Here is a 24,794-nt window from a genome sequence, read left to right as displayed (position 1 = left end):
TTAATCTTTAAAACAGTCCTCATTTTTGAAGTGTGTTTCCAAGTGCACTGGCCCTTTAAAAAACATTTTTTTTTCAGAATACCAAAAAACAGTCATTTTATTCAGATTTTACTCCCCCCTCCCCCCCCCAAAAAAGTGTCAAAATCCTCAGCTGCAAGATATCTATTGATCAGGGAGCTGACATCTCAGCTGATAGTTTTACTATTATTTAAGAAGCACCAAAACCATTTTTTCAGTTTTACTAAAATATCCTTTTTTATAATGAAGGCTTCTATTTACCAGAGGTCAGAGGCCAGCCCATAGAGGACAAGTGGTTGGAAGTCCTGGGATGACAAACCTGGTAGATTCTCTGAGTGAGTCTAGGGCTGTTTTAGAAATTCAACCAGCATGTTTTCTTCTACAATAGCTCCAGTATTTCATCCCGTCATGGGAATTAAGTACTCCGGAATGATATACGCAGACTTCTAGACACTGCAGAGCCTGATATGTCTTTGACACGAGGTCCCAATCAGAACTTCATCATGGCCTTCTTTCTTATTTTCTTCATTTCCCGATGATGGTTTATCAAATGCTTGTTTTAGGGAGGCAGATACTTCTAATTCCAAATTTGTCACTGGTTCATCTGGACGTGGCCTCTTTATTGCTTCTACTGGTTAGGGGCTTGAATGATGTGCTCCTGGAATTTGAGTTTCAATTCAGATAGTTCTTTCTTCTCAGTAATCTTGATGTCAGGCATGACTGTCCCGGGTGACTTTTCACTATTATGTCTACCTTTCATATAGCCTATTGTGCTTTAAAAATCAGAAGAATCAGTTCTTCCTCTCAGCAAGACCAAGCCTTTAATGCGTCATGAAAGACTGGCACAGCTGGGTGGTGTGTGAGAGCGTCATCGGAACTGGTCTCAGGCGCTGACTGCAACCCCATTTCCTTCTCCACCATTCCCAGTCAGGCCCAAACACTGGGAACCACAAAAGGGTGCATTTGCAACCACCGGTCTGAAGGCGGGAGCCCCTACTGGCTTCCGGAAACGGCCCGATCATATTTTCAGATAAGTTTTAAGTTTTTAAATGTTACAGTTAAAATGTTGCAGTGAGCATGAAATTCTTTTTGATGTGTCTGGAAGCTGATATTGTAAAAACTAAAATTTAAAAATATGTAGTAAAAATAAGATTAAATCTTTGGGGCGAAGACTAATTCAGAACAATTTTTCATAAGGAAAAATGAAAAGCCTCTTTCAGTTGATCTTCAAGTTACTTTTTATTACTAATATAATTTTTGAATTTCAGTATGTATCTTTTAAATACAGTCTTTTGGGATAAACACAGGTGGAAATGTCAATCTAATTAGCAGGAAAACAGTCTTTCACTAATGCACAAGTGTGGACAGTGTAAATACTTCTACTTTAGCTGGAAATCAAGTGTGAAAATCTACTTTCTCTTAAAAAACAAACATTTCTACAATGCCTCTCTAATTATAATAACTGAGCCTACTTGATATAATCATTTTTTAACCCAAAGTTTCAATTCAGTAATACATTTATGTGCTTGAGCCCCAATAGGCTGGCCCTTTCCAATGTGAGTTGTGGTGCCAAAGCATAAAAGAGACACAGTCAGAGATAAGTGGACTAGAATCTGTGCATTTATAAAACTCAAAATACTAGACACAATTTAAATCATTGTAATGACGAACACTCCACACACATGCAATCATAAGGTACTTAAACTCAAGAGGAAGGAAAGGTGCCAAGTTAGCGTCCCTATGGCTGGCATACTGTACTTTTAGAGAATGCTTTCAATCTATGGTAAAACAGGAAATCTTGCTACTAGCAGAAAGGTCTTAACAACAAATGTGGCATGCATTTACAAGCAACAGCTCTTCTCAGAAAGGGCTGTCTGTGTCTATCTGACAGTTACCTAGGTATGTCTTCTCACTCACAGGTAGGTACTAGAGCTCAGTGTGGCAGTGTCCTGTCTCAAACAACAGCTTGAATGTAAGCAATCCAACTTCACTCCTTTTCAGGTAAACTGGTGATAAATAACCACAATACGTTGTGTGATGATTTGACAGTGGCACTTTTGCTTTTCAAAATTATATCTGCAAAGCATGACTTCTTGAAACATCGATTTCTAATAATATGAGACCTTCATTTCTTTGTGCGTAAAACACACAACTTTCCTGCCATGGATTGTCTTTTTCTTGGAGTCTAGAATAAATTCAGATAACTTAATACAAATCACAATTTTGATCTAGTGCTTGCAAAGAGGAAGATAGCTGTGTTATAACAATAATATTTACGTTTAAAATGTCTGTCTCTCTGTATTTTAAGTGTAGTGAAAGTTTCAGTGAATAATAGTACAGCGTATATCAGCTTCTGGAATTGGGCTACATCAAATCCTAGGAGTAATGGAAATAATGTCCAACATTTATCAAAGAAAGCAACAGAATGTGGTCTTATTTCACCAGGCAAAGTCTTTCCCACTAAACCACCCACATCTTAAAACATTCCCATCTGGAATAATCCAACTACTAAAGTAAAGTTTGGCGTGAGTCAGTGTTTCGAGTGGGAGAGCGTCCGAGAAGTTGCTGAGAGATGAATCAATGTGCCTGGCATTACTTTTAAGATTCCATGGAAACTCTCAGGGGTCAATGAGTATGTCTGATAATTTGAGAGAATTAACACTATCTCAATGTCAGACAGTTTAACACTGTAACTTTGGAAAATGTTCATCTTTTCGCCTTAACTAAACAAATTAGTATCTGGTTAATTCTATCAGTAATAGAACTTGTGATTTCTTCAAATTTGTATTCTTTCACTTCCAAGGGAAGGGGTCACTTGTATCCAGGAAATTTTTTTTTTTAACTTTTGTTCTGTGAAAGACACCATCATAATGATAAGTTCAAGAGTTAAAAAGGAAAAGGAAAATAATCACTTTTAAAAACCTAAGAAAGGTTTGAATACTCAAATGTTTTTTTATTTTTATTTTTATTTTAAAATAGTCTCAATACTTGCTTATGATGTAATGTACGTTGAATTTCCTTGTGTTTGATACTCTGCAGGTATGGCAGTGAGGATGGTGCTTGACTGTCTCATGGTCACGCTGACGAGTACGGGGCCTGGGATGGACCACACAGCGGTCTGACTTCTGTTGAACATCCTGGTGATGACTTTATGTAAAGAAACACTGCTTGTTGCATAGACTCCTGGGACATGTTATTATGCCCGTCAGTTGCATAATAACAGACACATCCATCTACCTCTTCCTTCGATCCATCACGTTTTTTTATTCACATCAACCTCACTCCATGTAACACGTAGCACAAAACCTGCCGCCCAACAATTCCTTTAGACCTTTAATGATACTTAAGTGACACCAGTGACCTAATCCACTCATAAATTTAATCTGATATTTATACGATGAGCAACAAAAATGAATAATGCATCAATGAGAGTATCTCAGAGTATCAGAGCTGTTAAGGATACAAGAGATTAGATCATCTGATCTGCTCCTCTGGCCAATGAGGGTACTGGAACCCCGAGTCTATTCCTGTCTCAGGCTGCTAGCTTTAAATAGATTAAAAATACTTCCTATACCTAAGTCTTTCTACTCCCCACGCGTTACACCATTTACCTCAAAAGTCCTCTGAAATGTATAATCATCTTACTTACAGATTTCCCTTTCTTTCTGAGCATGCCTATATTTCAATTCTGAAACCCAAACCTGAATTTTAATACATTTTTAAGTGTTTCTGAGACATGCTTAAAGTAACACCAAGGACATGTTTTTTGTGGAATGACTGTTCCCTGGCACGCTCCCCCTGAAAAAGCCTCTGCAGTGTTACACACCTTGTTGTCACTGCTAATGACAATCACTGCATTTCATTAATTCCTTCCTGGAACAAGACTCATAGAAGAAAAGGCGGAATTTCATTTCATTTAACTTGGTTTGGTTGCCTAGATTCCCCCATGTTCATGGCATAAATGGAATTGGGATTATGAATTAGGTATAAGTGCCTGCACATCAGTGCAGGCAATGCATTTTTTCTTCAAAGAAATTCTCCGTGCACCAGCAGACAAAGAAATGACACTCTCACATGTGTACACGCATACACACACGCTCAGAGAGATGACTGAGAACAAGCTAAGACCGGCATGAGTGTAAATGTACCGGATAAGTGGAAAACCCTGTAAGGGAACGTGTAAAAGTCACTGTTGTCGGTGGCACACGACCAGTTCTGACTTTCATGTTTGGCGTCTCCACCCCCGTGGCTGTGGGTTATAGTTGCTGTCGGCTACGGAAAGACAGTGATCAGATGTGATTTCAGAATCATTTCTGGAAGGCTGCCTGTGGCTTGTGTATGGCGGCTGTTGGCCATACTGGGCGTTGGTCAGCATACCGTCGTTGGGGAGGGACACGGCACTGTGCTGTCGCCCAAAGGCGCCCACATTGGCCCTCGGGGCGTGGGGGACGCAGGACAGTGTCTCGTTCCAGCCCTCCGAGACCCCGGGAAGCACCTTCCTCCGGGCTGCTGAGACCACGTTTGCCACGATGGATTCCTGGATGCTTCTGGGTTTAAAGGCAGCATCCACTCGGCCAAGAGGAGACTGTGCTGCTGCTTCCCAAGGGGTCAGCCTCCTGCTGGCTTTCTCCAACCCCCCAGCTGGCTCGGTAGGGTAGCTCCAGGCCGGCTGATAGGCCCACGGCGATGTTGTAGGAAGGGCGGGTGGGACCGGTCTTCCAGGAAGAGACAGGGAGCGTTCCCTCTCCTAGAAACAAGGAGAGTGTCAGTATATCTTGTTCATTAGGGTGTGTGCTGACAGTTATTCCAGACTATTCTCGGCACCATGACCAAGTAGTGTAAAATCAAATCCCCACAGGGCCTGGTCGTAAAGCCAAGACGGGCTGCCTCTACCTGGAGCAGGAAGAGCTCTGGTCTGGGACTCAGCCTCACTTTGTCTCTGAGCCCATAGTTCTGATGCCACCATGTCTCAGGCATAACCAGCACGGCAGGGCCTGTCCTCACCGGAGCCCCTTTTTCTGTCTGTCCTTCAGTCACATCTGTGTGTAGGGCCCGCCCTCATTCGAGTCCTGTTGTCTTGGTACAAGATGAACAAAACCTATTTACAACCCTAGAAACAGGCTGTGACCTCCCGAGCTTTGTACTTCCTGCTCCCAAGCGCTTTGGAATCTGTTGTCTTACTTTAGTGCACCAAATTGTGCAAAACCAAGCAAAACCTACTTAGATGTATTTGGTGTCACCAGTGTGATGGAGTGGATGGCCTTTTTCCTCTCAAAATCTATTGATGTTGGTGAAGATCACGTGAGTCTTTATTTCCTAAGTGTGGCACATTGCGCATGCCGTGTCTGAAGGAAACACTTCACCACGGTTTCACATGTGTTTTTTTCCCTTTTATGTGTATTACATTCCTTATTTCTTTGACTTTGAGCCCCAGAAACATTCTGCTGTGGGAGCTAAATGCTTGGGCTGTCTCATATGCAGAGCTATAACTTCTTAAAAGCTCTTATGTTCTCCCCTTGGACCCTCCTGTGTTTCCTTACTCATCCCTCTCTGCATGAGATGCTTAGACAAACTCCTGGCAAAAGGAAAAGTGTGCACGGAGGGGAAATGAGTGAGCTCGCAAGCATCCTAAGGCTGTGTTTCTAGAATAAAAGCATTGCCATGCTGAAAAATGTCTTCAAATTCCCCAAACAGTTTCAACAGCTTTTCTTTCTTAATCAAGTTCTTAAATTTAAAGTAAATAGCAAACCAGGATTTGACAAAATACCTCTGATTCAAATGTTTTGCTTCTTTTTTTCCATTAGGCAAACACAAAAAGGTGGTCGGTTCATTCTTGGCTCACATATGAAAAATAAGGGGATCAGTATAATGGGTCTTACTTCTCTTTAATCATTAACATTTTCGTAACAATGGTTGAATCCTAGCAAAAGCTTGTTTTCATTAATCTCCTTATTGTCAAATAGATCTAATTAATAAATCCTCTTCACTTAGTCAGGGAGGGGGAAACGTCTGATTTTAGTGACCATTTATGGATTTATTTCACATGATTTATGCATTACCTTCATTCATTCATTTAACAAAAGTTTTATTGAACCCCTAATGTTTGCAGGCGTTCCACTGTGAGCCTGGAAAGACAAAGGAGATTCAGGGCAGCCTGGCTCTCGATGACACGCAGCACAGAGCTGTTGTAACTCTGCGCAGCCAAGTCAGTCAGTTCCAGAAGGTCAGCAGAGAGCAGAGTTTCCACCCATCTCCACAGGACCAATGGGGGGCTTTCTAAATGGTGAGAAGTATTAACACTCCGTATGATAAAGAGCCATTTAGCTCTCATCTCCTGTAGTGAGCGTCACGTGTCCCGTTTGTCCTCACCTATGGAGGACAGAACAGTGGTGATCTCGAGTCCCCAGGACGGTGTTCAAATCCCAGTGATCCTGCCTTACCTGGTCTTTCATGGGGTGGATAGAGCTCCCCAGGGATCTACTCTAGTCCGGTCTTTAAAACCATAGATTCTTGAAGAGGTGATAATACAGGGAGCCCAGACTCTACAGAAATCCAGGACAGGCTCCTGAATAGGCATGTAGGGAGCTAATAGTGCCAGCTAATAATGGGAAAAAGAAATAATCAGCAATATATTTGAAAGTCTTAAGTAGCCCGTAAGTGCATACACTTCAGTGATTGGCCATCTGTAAACACTGGATGAAAGAGAAAATCTTTATTTTGTGGTCTGTCTTTCTCCCACCTATTTAGTTTCAAAATCTTCAGAATGGAAACTTATCAGAAATTAGAAAGTTCAAAACATTGTTGAATGGTATCCTAATAACAAAGAGATCAAATATTTCTTTTCAGCTAAGGTATAAACATTCATCAGTTGAATGTGTGGAGGGAAAGTGGAACTTTGAAGTATGGCTTTGAAAGAGGAAGTCAAGGCTTTCTGACGACAACCTTAAAATAGCATTGAAGTTAAAAAAGCCAACACATCTCATGTAGAATGTACGCGTGCCCAGAAGCGCAGCAGGCCTGGTTGTGGAGGAAGAAGACACGGCGACCTCAGTGAGCAGAATGACTTCTGAATACTGACTGACCTATTCCTTCCAGTGTTAACAATAGAAGATAAAAGTACCGATGGTCGTAGGTTAGACATGCAACTGTAGTATGAATAAATAGGTCTTTAGGTATCAATACATCGTTGTCTCTGTGCCAAAAATATTGCCAGCCTCTCGTCTCTGCCTACACCCAAACTCCTAATTTGGATGTATTTCCCCAAAGCGATTTTCCTGTCTTGTTCTTGGGTGCTATTTCTTTCTGTCCATCTGTGTCCCAAGGCTCAAGTCATTCTCTGCTTGACTGGCTGAGATACCCAGTGTGATATACCCAGAACCAGAAATGACCAAAGGGACCTGAGGTGTTTCTTCTGTTTTGGAGTTTGTCTGATGGTAGGATCCTAGAATAACAGGGGTTGAGTCCTGGTTGTAGTTTCCACCATGGGTTGTATTACTATGAAAAGAATTTAAAGTTTCATATGAGATCCGTTAACTTGAACCAAAATGTCAAATCAGCATTATGTGAGCTGTGTCATCAAACTGCTCCTTTCTCTTTGCCTCCAATTACCCTTGAATTTGTTTAATGAAAGGACTTTCTCCGCTGCCAATGCTGGAGATTCGGCAGGTCCGGTGACATTCTCAGGAATGTCCTCCCACTTAGGAGTAGTTCTGTGGTCACCTAAGCTTACCCAACCCCGTGTATTTCAAACAGAATATCTGTTCCATCCTTGCACCTGCTACTTCCATGGGGCCCCCGTTCCACTAAGCTGAAAGCTCAGGGGCGCTGCAGCCCCTTTCAGCTTCACATAAACCACCTTTTCCTGTCAGCTAAATGTTGAATCACTTAGCTTGCCAATGAAGCAGCTTAGTTAGCTTCCTTGTTAAACTGTCTGGTAACCAATTTAACTGGCAGGAAACACCATTAAAAAAGGAAGTATAGTGTGAGGTTTACTTGGGGAAATGGGGTGAACTCTAAATTAATGCCAAAAGCCCCAGAAGCCAGAGAAATTTAATATAATACGTGTTTTGAAGTTCAGACTGTTTCATACCGTGAACCTCAAAAGCTGAAAACACTCTCCTGACTGAAATCCTGCTTACATATGCCTAGTAGAGAAAGGGATAAAGAAAGGGTAAAGGGATTCCACAGACAAATGTTATTTCAGCTCCTCCCACTCCTTTCTCTTAAACACCTCTCAGTAAATATTCAGCACAAACATATACTTTCTCAAAAACAGACTCCAATTAAAGCCAATGGAAATAAATGGCATTGTTTTTGCCTTTTTAATCACTAGAATTTCTAAACAGGAGAGCTCCGTGAAAAGGCACCTGAAGAGGAAAAAGAAGCCACAGGCTTTCCCCAGTTTCCCGTTTGCTCAGGCCCATCACTGGTGTCATGGTGGCTCCTGCCTCTTACCCTCTACAGCTGATCTGTCAGCACCGAGATACACCCCACAACCAACCACTTCTCACCTCCTCCCCTGGTACCATCCTTGGCTGAACCTTCACAGTCTCTTGCCTGGATTGTCTCCTATTTCCCTGGTGCCACCCTCACTCCTTTAGTCTATTCTCAATATGGCAGCCAATATTATCTTGTGAAAACCTAAATCAGATTGTATCACTTAATCCTCTGTTTAAAACCCTCCGGTGGCCTCTCATTTCCAAAAAGAAAAATCAAAGTCCTTTCACTGACCCACAGGCCCTCTGAAGTCTGCTGTCCCGCCCCTCTTTGCACCTCGGATTTCATCTCCTACTCTCTCCCCCCACCTGGCCTCTCTGCTCCTCTTTGAACATGGGAGATCTGTGGCATCCCTTTACCTAGATCTTTGGAATCCCTTTACCTAGAGGTCTTTAAATGTAGGGAAGATGCTCCCTTGAGAGGACGTAGGTACAGTCAAGCTTGAAGTCGGGGCTGGGGCTGCTGAGGAGACTTCTAAGGTCATTTTTGTATTTCATATTTCCTGGGACCTGCCTTCTTAAAGTGAATCTTAAATTTTCTTCTACCAAGTAGAGTTTTGGGATTTCTGTCGTAGTGCTCTCTTATTTGAAAAATGGAGGAGTGCCCATTTCTTTAGACAGAGATCACAGTATGATTCTGCTAGCCAAGAATAGTGCAGAATCCCAAGACTAATAAATCGTATTATGGGATGGAAGAGTAGCCAAGTAATCATGCATTGCTTAAATAGGTCTGTGACTGCAACAGACACACTTAGTCTTCAGAAAGAGAGATAGCTGTCTTGTAATAGAGCCTCTCACCTCGGCTCTGCCCCTAATTAATTCCTCTTAATTCATCTTAGGTTGACTTTAAATGTTTGGCTCCAAAATAATAGATTTTTACTTTATGTTTGCAGGAAACAAACGCCTCTGTGAGAAAAGGTGAGGGTTGTGGAAGCTGGTATGACGTATGAGGCATGTGAACCTGCCCAGGTCACACTGATCTGGGAGTCCTATCTTGGCCTCTTGTTACCCACGTGACTCAACCTCTCCCAGCCTTGCTTTTTTGGTTGTAAAATGGTAACAATGCTGGCTACCGTTTCCAGATTGTGCGGACAAGAGAGATTGCCTTTATAAATCGAACACCACATAGCACAACAAATGGTATTGTGATAAATGGTCTTCATGGTCTTATGAAGAGTCTGGAGGCCTTAAAAGGTGTCGGAGACCTGGCAGAACTTTCTGTTCAGGAGGCAAGTGCATGGGCAGGCTGCCGACCCAGGATAAAAATAGGAGGGAGCCTTGCCTTTGAAGTGGCACCAGCGCCACGCCCCTCAGATACGACGGCGGTGCCAGCCACTGCCTGCAGCTGGCCACCAGAAGTATCGCCGCTGACCTCATCTCCCTGCCAGACCTGGGGCCAACATGGAGTCTCCTTGACCTTCTTTAACCTTCTGTTCTAAAAGAATAGGAATACCCACATCCATTTAAGGTCAGGAAGACTGCTATGAAGGAGGAGTCTGCACACGGACGTCTGTCTGTGTGCCTTTCATCTTGGAAGCAATGGTAACAGTAACTAAAGGGGAGAGATTTTTACGACCTACCAGTCGCGGTTCTAACCACTTTGCTCTGCTAACTCATGTAACCCTCTCAACAACACTATAATCCCCACCTTGCAAATAAGGAAACTGAGGCATAGACATTAAGTAATTTACCCTAAGTCACACAGCTAGAATGTGTTTATATAGGGAAATTGAAGAATTAAAGCCATAGATTTTAAATTTTATCTCCATAATGTATTTTAAGGCATCAGATCTATTAGTGGAAAGAAATTACTACAGCAGTAATTTTTACCCAATCACCTCCTTTTATCCTCAAAAAGGAAGTACACAAACTATGGCCTATGAAAATACTCCTATTAATATAGACCATGTTCTAATTAGATAGGTGGAATTGCCATTATATTTTTTGTAATTCTTGGGGGAAAGCCTAAGTATATTTTTATAAAAGTCTACTTTCATTGGTCTGAACATAAAATCTTTTAATCACATTTCAAAATATTTTCTGAAGTTTTCTCCTCAAAAGTTTTAAGCAGTAAAAGTCATGTAGATTCCCACCATAGTAAAAAGAATGAATAACATATGTCAAAAGTTCAAATTTCATCAATTTTTGTAGAGGAAAAAAAGTAATTTCCACCGTGAACAAAGGGTGTTCATCCTGTATGAAGTAAATGAATCTTCGGCCTAGTGGTGGATTTTTGTAGAGAACAATGTCAGTGCCTGACGTGTGGTAAGCACTTAATAAAGGACAGATGGCTATCGGTATAAGATTAACACTTTTCCTATGTACCTAATTAGAATGACAGTTCTGCTCAATGATAAAACCCACTGAAATATCTCTAACTATGGGACTGCAGCGTTAGCTGTCCGTAATGTCCTCAGTATCTTTGCAAACACAAATCCAGGCAACCGTTTCCTCCTTCACCATCCTCAGAAAGAAGTCACCATGAATGTATGTGCATTTATCCTAGAGGACTAGTGGAGCTAAGAGAGGGTTTTCTTACAGATCATGTGGCTGCTACTTGCAGCACTGTGATAAACCGTAAGTTCCTAGCTGGGCAGGTCACAGGGGGGAGTTCCGCCCCGGGACCTGTAACTTCTTAAGTGAAAGGTGTTGAGCAGCCCTGCCTTTTGTTCCTCCTGTGCACCTAGGTTATCACACCTTTGAAACACCAGAAGCAATGCCCCTGGAAGGCGTGACCACCCTCACAGAGCCCATAATCTTGTTAACTATCCTGTAATCCAGTCCCCATCTTGCTTTCTCCTACCCTTCCTGTAATCTTCCTTACTTCCCTCCCTAATTTCAAAAGCATAAAAGCAGCTGCAAAACTGTCCTTCTCTGGAGAATTTGAGATCTGGCTCCCCAGTATATGTCATGAGTTTAGGTTCCAATAAACTCTTATAAAAATTATCCACAGGTTTGGACGTTTCTTATGTTCGTGTATTGGAAGAAGACCTAGTAGTCCTGAAACAAACTCATTTCTTAGGTAGGAAGGCTTTGCTCTCTCAGAGGAAATTTTTATCAGTTAAAATGTTAAGAACAAGAATACTTAAGAAACATGCACGTGTCATCTAACAGCCTGGATTGGGTCCTTTGCATGATACCATTCTCCAAATGGCTGAGCAGGCCTCTGTCACAAACTCTTAATTCGTTAAACTGACAAATCAAATCTGGTTAACAGTATGACAGAGACATGTCCACAACTATACAAAACGTGACATTACTTCACAAGGATACAGATACTACAGTATGAGGAAAACGACTTATTTGATCTTGGAAACTGTTTTTCTGTCCATTACATTTTTAAGCTAATTAAATAAATCCCTTGATTCATATCTTGAGCCCTGGGGAAAATGTTTAACCTGCTGTTCTTGAGAATTTTTTAAGATTTACTGCAAAATAATATTTATGTTTCCTTTGTCCGAAACATGGCCCCAGAGTGATGTTTAAAATTAGGAATAAAAACTATAATTCTGTCTGTGAAATCACCGCCAATTTGTTTTCTGAAACTCAGAGTAGGAAGAATTTTGCTAATTTCCTTACCACATCTCTGGTCCAAGTGGCAAATTTTATTTAATGACATATTTTTTGTTTGAGGGACTTTACACAATAATTTCATGTATGCTATTTCATTTTAGAGGCATAGGAACGCCAAAAAGTAAGTGAGGTTTTCAAGTGAATTATTGTTATTCTGGAATAGATGAAAGACGACAGAGGGGGGAATAAAGCAAAGATAGTCATGGGGTTTGCTTTTCAAATACGATTGAGAAACTGAAACATCTTCTATTAGCAGCTTCCAAGTACATTTCTTCAAAGTAGGAAGCATTTACATCACTTGAAAATACTACTCCCAGCCCATTAAAGGATCAAGGGGATGTTTCATGAGGTCTTATTATTCTTGTCTACTTATCGAACTGTTAAAATTAGAGACCAAATATTTCAGTTTGCCCTTGGCGCTAACTGTTATTACAGCTTTTCCTAGAGGCATAGCTTTCATAATGCACTCACAAAACAGCAATATGTAATTATCTAGACATGACATTGCATCACCATGGATGGCAGTTTTGTTGTGTGGGCCACAATTATTCAGAAGACCTCACTCCTTATTCCTCTGACGACTTCCCCACTCTCAAGTTCACCTTCATTTGGGTATGATGTCATTTGGTTATTGACTATCTAATTGCTAATAAACCTTTTTCACTTTCAGTATTGATCCATGCAAATGCAGACATGAATTAATAAAAGCTTTGTTGAATTAGCCACAAAAACTTTATCAGCCCTCTAAGACACTTTGCATGGATAGTCTTAGCCTGAGATAAAACATACCTTCTGGAGTACTAAAATGTCTAGGCCCTCATAAATACATGTTTGAGAAGAAAAGAGATCCTTCAGTAATACGTATGTCTGAACTTCTTAAGCAACTATCCATTAAAAAAAAAACACTGGGGAAGGGATGGAAAAAGAAATGTCTAGCGCTTATCTTCATGATCAGGGACCACCAGGAATCACACACTCATGACTTAGGTTAGAGTTTTTGTGTGCATTTTAGCCAGGATGAAAGTTTCCTCCCAATTCTTTCATTGGAAGGGCCTGAGGGAGAATCTCCTACAGTTTTATCACCTTGGGTCAGATATTCCCAGACGAAACGCAACTTTGATGTTATAACTAGTTGCTAAATTCAGGTCTGTCTAGATCAGTCCATTTTTTTGCAAAAACTGAAGTCTAGCTGAGACGAAGTCTGACGGCGCAGTGAGTGCATCCCTGCGGTACTTAAACGTTTTTGCCCACGCCCAAGACAGCGTTTTGACTTTGAGCATGGATGACGGTGCTAGGTAGAATATTATAGACGTTTAAACACAAAACAAAACAAAATGACAACAGAACAGGTTGAGTAATGAAAGCAAAGAAAATAATTACTAAATGGTTCTTGCAAAAAAATTGCTTTCTGTATGAATGCATGGTACATTTGACATGATTTTATGAAATGGAATGTGCCTTTAAGAGTGAAGTTTGGAGAGATCTAGTTATTCAAATGAAACAATAAGCAGAAGGTACTAGAAGCAGCAAAGATATCCTGTAGATATGAAGGAGGAATAAAGACCTTTCCAGACATACAGAAGCTGAGGGAATTTTCTAATACACGACCTGCACTACAAGAAATACTAAAGGAGGCTATTCGACCACCATCAACAGGGACAATTTGTGGCAACATAAAAAGGGGGAGAGTAAAGACCTGATCCGGAATATGGGAATGGAGAAAGTAAGTATGCTGAAGAAAATGGAATACTCTAAATATCAAACTTTCTTTTACATAAACTTAAGGGTAACCACTCAAAAAAAAAAAAAAAAACCCCAGAACTGAAATATATACTGTAATAAAAGAAGAAACAGAGGGAAACATCATAGAATACCACCACACAGAAATAATAGACAACAACAAAAAGGCAAAGAAACAATGGAGACACAGCCTTACCAGAAAATTAAAGATAGAATGACAGGAAATCCTCACGTATCAATAATCACCCTAAATGTAAATAGACTGAACTCACCAATAAAAAGGCACAGAGTAGCAGATTGGATCAAAAAACTAAACCCAACCATATGCTGTCTCCAAGAGACACATCTCAGCTACAAGAACAAGCATAGACTCAAAGTGAAAGGGTGGAAATTGACACTCCAAGCAAATGGTACCCAGAGAAAATCAGGTGTAGCCATAATAATATCAGATGAAACAGACTTCAGGGTGAAAAAGATAACAAGAGACAAAGATGGACATTTCATAATGGTAAAGGGGACTATACAAAAAGAAGACATAACAGTCATCAATATTTATGCCCCCAATCAGGGAGCACCGAAATATACCAAGCAACTACTAACAGAACTAAAGGGAGAAATTGACCAAAACACAATTATACTAGCGGACTTAAATACATCATTGACAGCTATTGATAGATTATCCAAACAGAAAATAAATAACAAAATAGCAGCCCTAAATGACAGGTTAGATGAAATGGACATAATTGACATACATAGAGCACTTCATCCTAAAACATCAGACTATACATTCTTTTCTAGTGTACATGGAACATTCTCAAGGATAGACCATATACTGGGACATAAAATCAGCCTGAGCAAATTTAAGAAGATTGAAATCATACCAAGCATATTCTCTGATCACAAGGCTTTGAAATTGGATATCAACTACAAAAAGAAAGCAGGAAAAAACACAAATACATGGAGATTAAACAACATACTTTTAAAGAATGACTGGGTCAAAGAAGAAATTAGAGGAGAGATCAAAAGATACATAGAAACAAATGACAATGAAAATACATCCTACCAAAATTTTTGGGATGCAGCAAAAGCAGTTTTAAGAGGGAAATTTATATCATTACAGGCCTATCTCAAGAAACAAGAAAAATCCCAAATAAATAACCTCATGTTACACCTTAAAGAACTAGAAAAAGAAGAACAAGTGAAACCCAAGGTCAGCAGAAGAAAGGAAATAACAAAAATCAGAGCAGAACTAAATGAAATAAAGAACAAAAAGACAATAGAAAAAATGTGACAAAGAGCTGGTTCTTTGAGAAGATTAACAAAATTGACAAACCTTTGGCTAGACTCACTAAGATAAAAAGAGAGAAGACACTAATTAACAAAATCAGAAATGAAAAAAAGGAAGTTATCACGGACACCACAGAAATACAAAGGATCATCCAAGAAGACTATGAAGGACTATATGCCACCAAATTCAATAACCTAGAAGAAATGGACAAGTTCTTAGAAACATATAGCCTTCCAAGGCTGAACCATGAAGAACTGGAAAATCTAAACAGGCTGATAACCAGTAACGAAATTTAATCAGTCATCCAAAACCTTCCCAAAAGCAAAAGTCCAGGACCAGATGGCTTCACCAGTGAATTCTACCAAACCTTCAAAGAGGATCTAATACCAATCCTGCTCAAACTCTTCCGAAAAATTGAAGAAGAGACAGTACTCCCTAACTCATTTTATGAGGCCAACATTACCCTGATACCAAAACCTGGTAAGGACAACACAAAAAAAGAAAACTACAGGCAAATATCTCTGATGAATACAGATGCAAAAATCCTAAACAAAATTCTAGCAAATCGAATACAACAATGCATTAAAAAGATTATTCATCACGACCAAGTGGGGTTCATCCCCGGGGCACAACGATGGTTCAACATCCGCAAATCCATCAATGTGATACATCACATAAACAAAATAAAGGACAAAAATCATATGATTCTATCAATTGATGCAGAAAAAGCATTTGACAAGATACAACATCCATTTATGATTAAAATACTTAATAAAATAGGTATAGAAGGAAAATACCTTAACATAATAAAGGCCATATATGACAAGCCCTCAGTTACTCTCATAATCAATGGTGAAAAACTGAAGCCCTTTGCTCTACATTCAGGAACACGACAGGGCTGTCCCCTATCACCTCTGCTTTTCAACATAGTGTTGGAAGTCCTTGCCAGAGCAATCAGGCAAGAGAAAGAAATAAAAGGCATCCAAATTGGGAATGAAGAAGTTAAATTATCACTCTTTGCAGATGACATGATGCTATATATAGAAAACCCTAAAGACTCCACCAAAAAGCTATTAGAAACAATCAACTAATACAATAAAGTTGCTGGCTATAAAATCAACATACAAAAGTCCATTGCATTCCTATATACTAACAATGAAATCTCAGAAAAAAAAATATAAAAAACAATTCCTTTTGCAATTGCAGCAAAAAGAATAAAATACCTAGGAATAAACTTAACCAAGGATGTGAAGGACCTATATGCTGAAAACTATAAGACATTTTTGAAGGAAATTGAAGAAGACAGAAAGAAATGGAAAGACATTCCGTGCTCATGGATTGGAAGAATCAACATAGTTAAAATGGCCATATCACCCAAAGCAATATACAGATTTAATGCAATCCCCATCAAAATCCCAATGGCATTTTTTAAAGAAATAGAAGAAAAAAATGATCAGATTTGTTTGGAACCACAAAAGACCCGAATAGCCAAAGCAATCTCAAGAAAAAAGAACAATACTGGAGGTATTGCACTCCCTGACTTTAGCTTGTACTACAAGGCTACAATAATCAAAACAGCATGGTATTGGCAGAAAAACAGACACATAGACCAATGGAATAGAATTGAGAACCCAGAAATAAAACCACGTAAATATGGACAGATAATTTTTGACAAAGAAGCTAAAAACATACAATGGAGGAAAGAGAGCCTCTTCAATAAATGGTGCTAGGAGATTTGAATAGCCACGTGCAAAAGAATGAAACTGGACTGTTATCTGTCACCATGTACCAAAATTCAAAATGGATCAAAGACTTAAGCTTAAGACCTGACACAATAAACTGCATACAAGAAAACATAGGTACTAAACTTATGGACCTTGGGTTCAAAGAGCATTTTATGAATTTGATTCCAAAGGCAGTGGAAGTAAAAGCTAAAATAAATGAATGGGACTATATGAAACTTAAAATCTTCTGCACAGCAAAAGAAACCATTGACAAAATAAAGAGGCAACCGACTGAATGGGAGAAGATTTTTGCAAACAGTGCCTCCGATAAGGGGCTAGTATCCAAAATATTCAAGGAACTCATGAAACTCAACAACAAAAAAACAAACAACCCAATTGAAAAATGGGCAGAGGACCTGAAGATACATTTCTCCAAAGAGGACATAGAAACGGCAAATAAACATGAAAAAAATGCTCAACATCGCTAATCATCAGAGAAATGCAAATAAAAACCACAATGAGATATCACCTCACCCCAGTCAGAATAGCTATCATCAACAAGACAAATAGTAACAAGTGTTGGAGAGGTTGTGGAGAAAAAGGAACCCTCATACACTGTTGGGTGAGAATGCAGACTGGTGTAGCTTTTATGGAAGGCAGTGTGGAGGTTCCTCAAAAAATTACGAATAGAATTACCGTATTACCCAGCAATCCCTCTCCTGGGTATCTACCCAAAAAATCTGAAAACATTTACACATAAAGACACGTGTGCTCCAATGTTTATGGCAGCTTTGTTTACGGTGGCCAAGACATGGAAACAACCAAAATGTCCTTCAATAGATGAATGGATAAAGAAGTTGTGGTATATATACACAATGGAATACTATTCAGAGGTAGGAAAAGATGATATAGGAATATTTGTGACAACATGGATGGCTCTTGAGAGTATAATGCTAAGCGAAATAAGTCAGACAGAAAAAGCAGAGAACCATATGATTTCACTGATATGTGGTATATAAACCAAAAGCAAGACAAACAAGTGAGAAACAAGAACTCATAGACACAGACAATAGTTTAGTGGTTACCAGAGGGTAAGGGGGGTGGGGGTGGGAGATGAGGGTAAGGGGATCAAATATATGGTGATGGAAGGAGAACTGACTCTGGGTGGTGAACACACAATGGGATTTATAGATGATGCAATACAGAATTGTACACCTGAAATCTATGTAATTTTACTAACAAATATCACCCCAATAAATTTTTAAAAAGCCCCCCCACCAAAAAAAACTTAGGGAAGGGATTTCGAGATCCTTCAAGCAAGCTTCCAGGAAGGGATTCCTTTGACAACACACCTGGTAGGCAGTGCAGTGGGAAAAGCGCAGGATTATGAGAACGGGGAAATCTGGGCCCAGCTGGTATGTCTGCGCCTCGCTGGCCGGATACCTTAACCTCACTGAGCTTCAGTTTCTAACTTAAGAAAACATGAGGACGATTTCTACCAAAGCAGGTTGTTGTGAGAATCAAATGAAGTACATGTAAATTAAGTAACTTAACACATTTTGTATGTCCAATATGTACGGTAGTTCCTCCATGGCTTTCTCACCGGTATTTGAAGTTTTCTTAAGTTAAACTGAAACTGACTGTCTTGTAATTTCCATTCAGTAGTCCTCACTTTTTTTCTTATTCACCAATAGAGACCTTTACTCTCATCCACGGTACAGTTCTCCAAATACCCTCTCGCCTGTCTCCTTTTGGTCTTTCCTCCACCCACTGGGAAGTGTGCAGACATAGCTCGTGTTACAGAGGCTCCAGACACCTTGCCCTCCTTTTTGTGTCAGAAATAAACTCGAGTGCGTCAAAGGTCTGAAAACAATACTGTAGTTGGGATCAAAGCTGCTACTCAGTGGCTGTCCCTGTCACTTTGTTCCACAATCTTCGGATACCTACACAGCCTCTGACTGGTTTTGTGTTTTGTCAATCCACCACGCCATTTGGTCATCTAAATGATAAGGTTAAACAAATATATTAGGATCTTTCCCTATGATCTGTAAAGTGTGTGAGCTTCTGTTCAATTTTGAAATTTTTACAATCATATTTGTTTTCATTTTAAAAACCTTATTAGCATTCAAAGTGCTTCAACAATCTCCTTTAGCCTAGATCCCAAAATTAGAATGTTTTCATTGGTTCTGGAGAGATTTAAGTTAGTTATTACTAAGAACAGTTTCGATGGGCGATAACAGAAGACTGCCCTCCAGCCAAGGGAAGTCACACAATCCCTTTCCCAGAGATAAGGACCTTGGTACAATCCCTTCTCCAGATGATAAAATTGTATCATTCTGTTCCTAGAAATATTTATCCTCGGCCTTGATCAGATACAATCACATCTCAAGGCCCTCTTTATTCTTCTGTTCTAGTTAGGAGATAAATAAGAAGGAATGTTCAAAGCAAATCGTGTGCAGTTTCAGAGGGAGAGCGGGAAGAGCGTTTTGCTGCCCTCTGCTGAACTTTCAGAGTAAAGTCGCCCGTGTGGGGCTCCCTGCGGGGCCTCCTCTCAGCCGGGCCTGGCGCGGTTGGAAGCGGGAGCAGTTTCCGAGTCTGGCTGGCCGGTGGCTGCGCTGGAAAACTACCTAGAGCTTCAGAGAATAAAGTGGACTCAAGTGCTTTGTGAGTTAGACAAGTGTTTTTCCAACTGTGGTTCACAGTCCATTAGCATCAGAATGACCTGGGGTGTTATATTACAGAACCAAATTCCTGGGCTCCACCCAAACCTTCTGAATCCTAATTTCTAAGGTGGGGCCGGGTGGGGGGTGGTCTCAATCTTTCCCGGGGACCCAAGTTGGCAAACTGTGTGTTAGAACACTGCAGGCAATAGAGTGCGAAAACCGAAGGATTGCCCAGAAATGAAACCTATTCGTTGGTGACTTGAAGTGCAAATCGAATGTTGTGAGGGATGTATTTTGCTTTGCTCTGTATTTCAACTGTGCCGCCCACAGTGAGTTGGGGCATTTTGCTGGATATTTCACAATGTAGAATTCAAAATCTCTTTAGCCCATGCTGGGTTTACGTGAAAGGTGATAGCTCTGTCTGATGGGCCCTGATAGGCAGTCAGTGGGCCAGGCCCTCGCCAAACTCTGTGATTAGGGAAATCCCCAATGTGGAAGGATGGCTGTAACGCTTCCCATTAGCCCTCGGTTTATATCACACCCGCCTGTTTCTCACTGGTTTTTAGCTTTAGAGGATGGTTGTGTGGACATTACAAAAAGAAAGAAATCAATCTGAGCTATGTTAAGAGAAAAAAGAACTAAGAGGTATGCAGTACAAGAAAGATAGCTAGTTGTTTTTTACTTGTTAAGAAAAAAAAAGCAGTTTAATGGCTAAAAGGAAATCTGAACGAAACCAATTTAATATCATTTGAAACAAAAGCAATTTTGGAATCAGGTAAGATTTTCAGAATGTCAACTGGTTTTGACTGTTTTCTCTTCAAGATCAGTTCTCACTGCTGCTTCTGCCTCAGAAGGACTCTAGAAGTACCAGAAAAGCCACAAACACTCCCTGGGTTGGCAAGGCAGCTTGGGTTTTAGGTTCCTCCCTCCATCAGCGTCTCCGTTTCCGAGAACTGCTTTTCATCACTCGCGGTGAGCTGGGCGTTCGCTCTGGTCAGACCCAGGCTTCCTTCTTTCTGCTCTGGGAAACCGATCATGCTTCTGGGGCGAGGGGATCGATTACTCTCCAAAGGCCAGCTTGCTGACCCTTTGTCCTGGGATGGTTTCGGGAGGAGGGATGGGAACAGCTGTCGGCTGCATTGCAGAGCCGGCCAAGCCGGGTCGGAGCCCCAACTGCCGCAGGCCTGCATTGGGGTGGCCTCGGGGACAGTGTGCCCCGCTCTCTGGGACCTATGTCCACCCGCTGACCTCGGCCCTCCGCCCGGGACCTTGCCCGGGTACCGCCTCTCCTGTTCTGAGGATACGCCGAGGAGCGTGTCCCCACCGGGGTTCCCGCCGCAGTGCCAAGTGCACCGCGGTCGTTCCCTTCAGTGTCGGTGCCGTGAGTTGGGCCCGTGCCTTTGTCGCATGCTCGCAGCCGATGCTTCTGTTTCAAACACACTGGAGCCGTCTTTGTGAATCCTGCCTGCCACCACGACGATGCCAGTTCAGCGGGTGAGGACCGCAGGCTGCACAGAGGGCCACAGGCCCGGGCAGGGCCAGAGGGGAGCAGACGTCGGGCACCCCCAGGAGGCCCCGCCGCCCCGCGGGGTCACGCAGACCCTGCTCCTGCTCTCCGCGGTTGTCAGGCCCTTAGCTGGGCGAGAGCACAGAGGGGCCCGTTCCCCGCCGTGCGTCTTCCTCCGGGGAGGTGCTGGGACGGCCGCTGCTGTTCCTACAGCCGCTGCCCTTGCCGTCGCGTCCACAGCGGCCCTGCGCCCAAGGCTCTCGGCGCGCAGCGCGGTCGCCGCGCCCGACACGTGGCTGCGCTTCACCCTCTCGGCCTGTGCGGGGCGCCCCTGTCCCCTCGCCGAGGGGCCGAGCGCCGGGCTGACCCTCCCGCGGAGAGCCGGGCGGGCTGCGATTCCGCGTCACGCGCCCCCACTGGGCGCTGCGCCCCGCGCCGTGTGACGGGCTCGTCATGCGTGGAGTGCAGTGGAGAAACGCTTACGCGCTGTTCCCCGAAACCAAATCGTGGCTTTCTTTTTGAATCTGAAAATTGGGGGGGGACGTTGCTAACACGCGAGGACCTTCTCCTGGGCACTCGTCTTTGTCCCCGATGTACCCGGCGTGACCAGCCCCGCCCCATAGCACTGATGCTGGGGGTGCCTGCGGCATTTGGCCCAGAGCGTCATCGTGTTTGTGGAGCCGGCACTGGCAAAACGGTAGGCATCGCCCCTCCGTGGACTGAGCCACAAGCCAACAGGCTGATGGAGGTGAGACACAGCTTTCCCCTCCCATCCGGCCTTGTGCGTAGATGTTTGTCACTTGGGGCTTCCAACGTCTAAGGTTTTGCAATATGTCTTACTTGGACTTAGGAGCCTTAGGTAACCGAGTTAGTTGGGCTCAGCTTATTGTCTGACGGGCAGTTCCCCTCTTCTGTGACCTTTGTCTTCCTGTGATAAGCCCTGTGGCCTGTGGTTAGAGAATGGCCCAGAAGCTGGAATGGCAGGTCTTGTCTTAGCCTCCACACTCCAGACACGTTCCCTGACTTCACCTCGACTTTCTCATCTGGAAAGTGGGATCATAAGAGTGCCTACTTCGTACTTTGGTCATTTTATGATGAATAAAAGTTAACATTTGTTAGGTATTTAGAATGGCATCTAGCACATAGTTAGCTCTCACAATTGTTACCCCCTCAGTGGCTCTCTGGTTTTAAATTAAGACAGTGGAGCTCTGCAAATACAATGGGAGTTTTTTTACAATGAACTTAGAAGCTCACGTCTCTCCTTGAAGTGAGTGCTGGAAATGTTCAGAACCCACGTTCACCATCCATTATACTAGGTCCTCGGGAGATGTTTTCAAATAACAATAGGGCATAGTTAAAGGGAAGAAGAAAAAAAACCTACTGGAAAGAAACAGTGTAAAACGTCCTTGCTGGCAAGGCTAACCGAGAGAACTGTGAAGGCTTCCATTGAGGACACTGAGGCACAGAAAGGAGCTGCCTCACGCATATCCAGGACGAGTGCTACCTCGGCTGGGAGGCCGCGAGCTGTAAGGGCCCAGTGACAACTGTCTTTTAGAGCGGGGTTGAAACACTGAAACCTCGTGACTTCCTGTTCTGTTTAGAGTTATTCTTGTTGAAATGTCTCAAGTGATTGTGGGTTTAGTAGCAAACTAAGCTTCACCCCTTACTAAGAAAGTTCCCTGAATTCCATTTTGTCACAATGGCATGAAGCCAAGCGGAACACTCCTTTTTAGGCAGAGTTTTGCTTTGCTTTATTTCTGTAAATGACATTCCTCCCCACTCCCAGCCCATGAATATCGTCTATTCATCCTGAAATAAGAAAATGAAAGAATTTGGGGAACTCAGACGAAAATCACTGTCCAATCCGTATTTTTTACTTAAAAAACAGATGCTTCTTTTTCAGGCTGGTTTTCTTTTCCAACATGCTCTCACAGCATCTGGGTGGGTGGGCAGTTTTCGGAAATAGTGGGGTCCTTTCAGGTGTCACTCGGTGAGCTCAAAGCCACCTGTAAAGTGTACACAGCAGTTCTTGGAGAAGCTGGGTGAGCAGAGCACAGGTCTCACATGGTAGGACTCAGGGTCCTAGGAGCCTGGGGACAGGCAGTGCTGTAGCAGAGCACAGACGTGGTGTCACATTTCAGGCGCCTATCCTAGCCCACTGCTTAGCGTCTCTGAGGCTCAGAGGCCTCATCTGTACAATAGGGATAATCAGTTTCCCTTTCAGGGTAACTGAGGGGAGAATGAACTCAGTGTCACTAGTCACGAGTGCCGGTCCACTCCTGCACACTGCGTGACCTTGGGTGAGTTCTTCGTGCCCCAGAACCCCATGTGTGACCTAGAAGCTGGGGACAATGATGGCACTTATCTCATAAGGACACGGATGAAAAGAGTTCGCCTATGGTGGTTGCCAGAGGCGGCGGGGGTGGGGGGAAATGAGTGAAGGGGGTCACGAGGTACAGACTTCCTATTATAAGGTAAATAAGTCCCGGGGTGTAATGTACACTGTGGTGCTATAGTTAACAATATGGTGTTGTGTATTTGAAAGTTGCTGAGAGAGTAGATGTTTTAAGTTCTTATCATAAGAAAAATAACTGTGAGGTGATGGATGTTAATAGGCCTGTGGTGATTTCACAATATAGTGTAGTTACCGATCCATCTGGGACACCGGAAATGGATGTAATATGTCAATTATACCTCAAAAAAGACACAATCTGTGAAAGACGCTCGGCACAATCCAGGGCCCTCAGTTTGTGCTCAGTTAATGCTAGCTATTGTCACTGCTGCCATAAATTAGTTACCAGCTCCCGGCATGTGGCACAAACGTGAGGCCAGAGCTCCCATCGCCCCCACGGCATCCTGACTTAGACCTTGACGCTGGCCGCAGGGCCCTGGAGTGGCCCGGAAAACAGGCCAGTCCACCAAATAAAGGATTCGGAGAGTCCCGACCTCTACAGTGTCTCCTGGAAAACAAAACACTGTTTGATATTTACTTTCTCAGTTTTTGCCTACAGTGTGCATTTCTTCATAAGTCAGAGCCAATTGTAATCCTTTGTTTTGTTTTTTTGTTTTGTTTTTCATGAACAAACCATTCATAGTTACCAAGGGGCTGGAGAGGTAGGGCTGTGAATGCAGGAGGCCTCCGATAACATTGGAATGCTATTGTTGTTCTGAGTATTAATATCAGGTAGAGGGAAGAAGAGAAGGAGGGAAGGAGGGGGGAGGGAGGGAAGCTTTTTATTAGGGATTCTGAATGTATATTTCACAGTGATAAAGCACACATAATTTAGATAAACATGGCAAGAATGAGGTAAACATGTGGAACCAAAACTAAAAATTTAAGAAATTCTATGTGTCAATCGTAGTGATTATTTAAACTGTGGGACCCTATAGATGCCTGATTTTCTGTCTTTATACTTGAGATATTAGCCGGCCAAGCCTTGATAAGGTCAGAAGTCTGAGAAATGTGTGACAGGATTTAATATTAAATTTTAAAATTAAATTTCTCTTCATTCAGTTGCCTCTCTGAGTAGTGAGATCTGTGATTTCCAAGTGTCGATGGTAAGTGTAGAGACACACATGCCAGGGAAAACTTAAGTTTTTAAAAAAACTTTAAGAAAATTGGCTGCAGCTGATAACATCAGGGACAAGTAGTTCTGATTTGGGGCTGGTTTTTATGGGCCTCATACTTCATAGGAAGGCCTGTAATTTTTGTACTTTATGTAAAAAAATTAAATCATTAAGGGAGGAAGCGGCTCTTGTGGCCATTTTGCCTGGTGTGTGGGCCCC

General features: G+C 42.2%; 1 protein-coding gene and 1 long non-coding RNA gene across 2 annotated transcripts in view; one reads left to right on the top strand and one right to left on the bottom strand.

Annotated features, from left to right (window-relative positions):
* The window catches only part of LOC308509110, a 58,439-nt gene extending 55,293 nt beyond the window's left edge, over positions 1 to 3,146 (top strand). Inside the window, exon 3 of the long non-coding RNA XR_013995128.1 lies at positions 3,058 to 3,146. This is a non-coding gene — a long non-coding RNA (uncharacterized lncRNA). The remainder of the gene's footprint in view (positions 1 to 3,057) is intronic.
* SYNPO2 (synaptopodin 2) overlaps positions 1,243 to 24,794 on the bottom strand; it is a 141,973-nt gene continuing 118,421 nt past the window's right edge. The window contains exon 5 of the mRNA XM_081076787.1: positions 1,243 to 4,765. Coding sequence (XP_080932913.1) covers positions 4,241 to 4,765 — 525 coding nt within the window. The 3' untranslated portion in view covers positions 1,243 to 4,240. The remainder of the gene's footprint in view (positions 4,766 to 24,794) is intronic.

The sequence above is a fragment of the Rhinolophus hipposideros genome (genome assembly GCF_964194185.1).
Source record: "Rhinolophus hipposideros genome assembly, chromosome: 16".
NCBI lineage: Eukaryota > Metazoa > Chordata > Mammalia > Chiroptera > Rhinolophidae > Rhinolophus > Rhinolophus hipposideros.
This window is presented reverse-complemented; position numbering and strand designations above follow the sequence as displayed.